Below are 5,705 nucleotides of genomic sequence, written 5' to 3'. Positions count from 1 at the left end.
CACAATCCTGTCAGAGAGCGTTAGTGTTCTAGTAACTGCGGTTCTGGTTGTCAGTCTCTCGAGAGTTGTTTGGTGTGAGTCCTCCCTTATCCCATCAGAAATGATCACAGGAGGATTAAATGAAAGAAAAAGGAAGTGGCTGGTCTTGCAAAGCTGACGGCAGGCCATTGACCCAGGAAGCACTCTTCTTTGAGCCTCTCTGGCAGAAGCAGCTGTTTCCTGCTTTATTCTTTCCCGCTTTCTTCTTTCCCTTCTGCCATTGTCCGAAGTCCCCAATTTTGCTGCACTGAATTTTGCTAGCGTACACTTTGTCATTTTCTCAGCAGAAAAGTCACTTCTCTTTTTTCACTTTCATGACATTCAAAAATTATTTTATTTTTGCCCACAAACAACTGCCAAGTTTTTCTTTCGAGGAAAGTTAAAATGAAAAACAAAAAAACTCAAGTCTTGAAAATCACAGAAAAATATCAAAGGTGAAGCCCTTTTGCCATTCTTCTACTTCCCTTTGTATCAGCCTCAGATGAAACAGAAAGTAATGCAGGAGGAGCAAGACAAACTTTGTCCAGTAAACCACTATGTTAAAATATAAGGTCTTAAAATTTTTTTGTTGTTGTGTAAATTTAAAATGAAACATCATGGATAAGTAAAGGAAACAAGGTTATTTCTCCCTGACATAATAGCCTGGCCCTCACTGCCCTGCATTCTGAGCTCCAGTCAGAGATGGGCAAAGAAATCCAATAGAAACACATAGATGGAATGAACAGCTTCAGGTCCCTAGTTTCTGTGACATAAGCTTCTAATGAGAGACAAGACCATCACTGAATTTCTTACACCCAGCTCAGAAATTTTGAGCGTAACAAGTGTTTAGTGGTTTAAGTAAAAGAGCTGAACAATAGAAGTTGTACTGGCAAAATAAAAACTGTCTACTCAAGGTGAAACAATTTCAATTGGATAATTCCTCTAACTACTTAGACAAAACAAACTCTTGGTCTCAGCATCTGAGGGCTGCTGGCACCTTTGATACCTGGGGACATGGGTCAGGAGAGGAGGTCACCACTGAGGACTAGGGTCCTTCACACCAACACTCCAGGGTCAAGGGTGGGGATCCTGGAAGATGAATTATTTTGCCAACAAAGAAACAAGCCCCTCTATAGCAGGAGAATTCTAAGTCCTCAGGATGTGGTGAGCCTGCTGTCACGGAGTGAGTCCCAAAGAGTTTGGGTTTAGGACACTGTGTAACTCCAGAGGAAAAGCATTACTGGAGGTGATGACTACCTTGTGAGTGAGGTGGTGCTGGAAAAAAAAAACAATTAATTATCTTGGAGTTAAGAATCTTCATGCCTACATGCACCAGAAAAGAACCAGGATTCTTGCTGAGGGCACTGGCACAACGTGAGGAGCACTGCAGGTCTCCCGTGAGGAAATAGTGGAAAGAAAGGGCAATGTCTAGTGTGTTAGTCTGGACCTTGTGGCTCCAGTGAAGCATAACTTCATGAACCTGAATGAATGTATTCTAGAAAGAAGAGAAACACCCAAGAAACTCATTCACTAATAGTCATATAAAACTAACTCACTTATAGCCTCTGCTCTGAATAAAACAGTGAACAAAGCCAGTCTTTGGTTCTAAACAGCTTATTTACCATGCATGGTCTGGTAATTACTTAACAAAATACAGACCTATAGGGGTGAGGGACTCGAACTTCCTATGCATAAAGTAAGGATGGTAAAAGACATAGTCCAGAATCAAGAACAAATTTTGTTCCTAACACAGGGAAGAGCAAGATTTATATACATTAAAATGTGTACATAAGTATGTTCATGTATATGAATCTTTACATACTTACATACACTTTAGCCTTTAATTAGGTTCTCATTTAACTGATATCCATTTGGATTGACACATTCAAAGCTTACTGGGAAAATTAAACTTCTATTACAAAAATTAAAAGTTTAGACTGATTACATCTTCTTAGGTCAAACAGAAAATATCAAAACGAAAACACAAAATGGAAGTGAAAGTATAGAGAAATATTCAGAAAATGGAAACTGTCTTCCCTATTTAAAAGCCATGCTTAGAAAGAATGCCATCAGAGAACCTACCTCCAAGGTTCACCCAGACGCCCGTCTCAGCCAGGCCAGCAGCACCTCACTCGCCCCATGGCCTCCGTGCTCTCTCTAGTGACGGCCCTGCTGGTGTTCACCTATGGCCCTGGTGGGGCTCTGGGCTGTGACCTGCCTCAGAACCACGTGCTGGTTAGCAGGGAGAACTTTGTGCTTCTGGGCCAAATGAGGAGAATCTCCCCTTTCTTCTGCCTGAAGGACAGAAAAGACTTCCATTTCCCCCGAGAGCAAGTGGATGGCAGCCAGCTCCAGAAGGCCCAGGCCATCTCTGTCCTCCACGAGATGCTCCAGCAGCTCTTCAACCTCTTCCACACAGGGCACTCCTCTGCTGCCTGGGACACCACCCTCCTGGACAAACTCCTCACTGGACTCCATCAGCAGCTGGAGGACCTGGACACCTGTTTGGTGCAGGCAATGGGAGAGGAAGACTCTGCCCAGGGAATGGCAGGTCCGACACTGGCCGTGAAGAAGTACTTCCAGGGAATCCATCTCTACCTGAAAGAGAAGAAATACAGTGACTGTGCCTGGGAAATTGTCCGACTGGAAATCATGAGATCCTTCTCTTCATCAGCCAACTTGCAAGAAAGGTTAAGAATTATGGATGGAGACCTGGGGTCACCTTGACATGATCCTCATTGACTGAGATGTCATCACCCTTGCACATTCGTCTTTGGTCATTTCAGAAGACTCTTATTTTTGCTTTAATAACAGAATTTATTGAATTAACTCAGCAAATATTTTGTCTAGTATTAAACAAGGACATGTTAAAAAGTTCAGCTCTAGGGGCATCAGTCCCTAAGAGATGACTGCACTGATATTTACTTATTTATTTATTTATTTATTTATGAATTTATTTATTATCTATTCCTTCTTGCATCTCTCATATTTATATTTAAAAATTATGTATAAAATTACTTGTTTATCTTTATATTGTATTAAAATTTACTAAACATTTTTACCACTCCATGCCACTAAATTTGCACTTTGTTTTATTTATTAAATTCTTATCAAATAAAACTTGAGTTTGTTTATTCTAAAATCAAAATCCAAACTCTCATTTTGTAAATGATGTTGGAGAATGGATGGTAATATTTATTTACTCATTCATTCCATTCAGATTATACACATAAATTGAGTATCTAAATGACACTGTATAATTGCCATCAAGAAATACAAATGAATAAAGCAAATGCAGTTCCCACTGTGCTGAAACGTTCAGTCTTACAAGGAAGAGGACATAAAAATGGTATTAATGTTTATTTTATCTCAGTTATATTAAACACTGCAAAGAGAAGTAAAGGAAAATAATGTTCTCAAATTGGAAGTTTTAGGTACAAGTGATGCTGGAAAGGAAAAATAATATTATACATCATTTCTAAGGTACATTTATATGAGAAGACATGTAAATGCAGTCTTATTGGCAGTGGAAATACGGGTTTTGAATTTAAGAAAATGTTACGTGGTGCTTGCAGGGCAGTGGTGGATGAACTATCTCAGTGTCTGAAAACAGAAACCACTGGTGACCTCCATGGGGTCTGCTTTAATAGAACTAATGGGACAGAAACTAGATGGGAGTAGGTTGAAAAGGAAAACAATAATGAGAATTAGGGGCACTGGGTATAGAAAATTACCTTCATAATTTTGTTTGTGAAGTGGAGGAGTGAAATAAGATGGTACGTGGAGGAGATTATGGGTTAATAAGCCCATGCATGTTTTTTTCCTCATTTTCTGAGAATCATTTCCAAAGATTGGATAAACTGCCACAAAAATGTAAGAACATTTTTAATATTTGACTTATTTGATTTAAACAATTGCTTATTTAGATATTTGATTTCACATATTGCTTATTTGGCTAAAAATTAATTTATCATTGTTCTAATTAGTATCACTCTGTAGTGAATTTCAGTGGTAACCCATGTGCTTGCTAATTTAAATTCTCTTTTCAATCAAGTTTTACAATCAAGTTTCATTTTGCTTTATCTGCTACTTCATTTACTTTAGTTTTATACTGATAATTTACATTATTTATTTATCACTTTATAATCACTAATCATCAACATAAACATTTTCGATAAATTATAGCCATATTCTTTTGATGGACACTTGTTTTAAATTTCACCTGGGTACAAAGAGCTGGACAGTTTCTTATACATTTCTTCAAGGGGTGTTTAGCACATAGAACTGAGCCTCTCCCTAGTCACATCCCTATTTTGAGTTTATGTGTATTGAGTGCCCTGTTGTTAATCTGTTTTTACATTAAATTCAATATTCCATCACCAGTTTTTTTTGATCTATGGTATGAGAATCTACATTGCTTTCTGTTAGTGCCAGGCAATTTTTCTAGAACATTTTATTTAAATGTTATTTCCTTCCTTGTTTATATATCTTTAGCATAAATCTAATTAATTCTTATAATATGACTACTTTTGAGATTTTTTTATTAATATGGTTATGGAACTTTACTCATTGCTACACTTGTTTTACTACAGTTACTTGAAAATTCATTTAATGCTTCTGGTTGAGGTAGCCAAGGGCAAGAACTCCTTTGTATTTTTAAATATTATTGCTTGCATTATTTCCTGATTAATTTTAGAATTGTTCTAAGGTTAATAGCATTGGCTTCATGAGAATCACAAACATCTGTGGATCCCTAAATGGCTAATTATAACAAAGAATAAAAATGAATGAAAGAAATGGTATCAGAAACTTTCTCCCAAAACCTAAGGCTAAGAACAATTATTAAGTAATATATGGGGGAAATTATAATAGCTAAGAAAAAAGAACAGAGAGCAAAACAGTTTCATGATTGCAAATATAAGAAACGTTGACAGAAATCCCTAGTATGAAACTTAAGGCATCATTCATACCTCACAACATAGAATGTGGTATTCACCCACCCACCCATTTGACCAGTTTGATATACATATATATGTAAAATTTTACCTTTCATTCATTTTATTATACTGCTATACTTAATGTGAAAAACTTCTAGCTAGCTCTGTACTGTCACCTTGCCCTGAAAATCTTTGTAGTCATTCCCTGTTTAATACCCAGAAGTTATTAACTTGTATGTTCCAAATTATTGGAGAATCAAGACCCTGGGTTGGCAAACCAGAGCTAGGGATGAGTGAGCCACTGCCAGCGCTGAGCTGCCAGCCCACCATGCACAGGTCCTGCCCAGGCTATGGACTTCAGCAGCTCTAGATACATGTGGCCAACTGGGGAAAAGAGGAGGGAAGACAGGGTCGCAGCTATGGTGGCCGTGAGCTTCTGTGGGGGATCACTGTGCACTGTTGGTGAAAGGCAGCTGAGGTCTGCTGGCTGCAGGAGTGAGAGTAGGAACATGGCCATGACTCAGCCCTCCCCATTTGCCATGCCTTCCTCTGCAGGGATCAAGATGCCCTCAGTATCCAGCCACACACAGAAATGCAGTAAATAGAGGTTCCTGTAGCACCGACACTGCCCATATGTCTACGTGAAACAAGCTGGTAAAAAATCGAGGAACTCATTCCATCAGTGTTTAGGTACTTTTAAGTTCTGATTCCATTAGGAGAATAATGCACCAGTAAACATAATGTTCAAAT

General features: G+C 38.3%; 1 protein-coding gene across 1 annotated transcript; it reads left to right on the top strand.

Annotated features, from left to right (window-relative positions):
* The first annotated feature begins 2,101 nt into the window (after positions 1-2,101).
* Positions 2,102-2,782, top strand: LOC102514792 (interferon omega-1). The gene has a single exon (XM_032477602.1). It carries the CDS (start codon positions 2,158-2,160, stop codon positions 2,743-2,745), a length of 588 nt encoding a protein of 195 aa, XP_032333493.1. The 5' UTR covers positions 2,102-2,157; the 3' UTR covers positions 2,746-2,782.
* The last annotated feature ends 2,923 nt before the right edge of the window (positions 2,783-5,705 follow it).

The sequence above is a fragment of the Camelus ferus genome, chromosome 4 (genome assembly GCF_009834535.1).
Source record: "Camelus ferus isolate YT-003-E chromosome 4, BCGSAC_Cfer_1.0, whole genome shotgun sequence".
Classification (NCBI taxonomy): domain Eukaryota; kingdom Metazoa; phylum Chordata; class Mammalia; order Artiodactyla; family Camelidae; genus Camelus; species Camelus ferus.
This window is presented reverse-complemented; position numbering and strand designations above follow the sequence as displayed.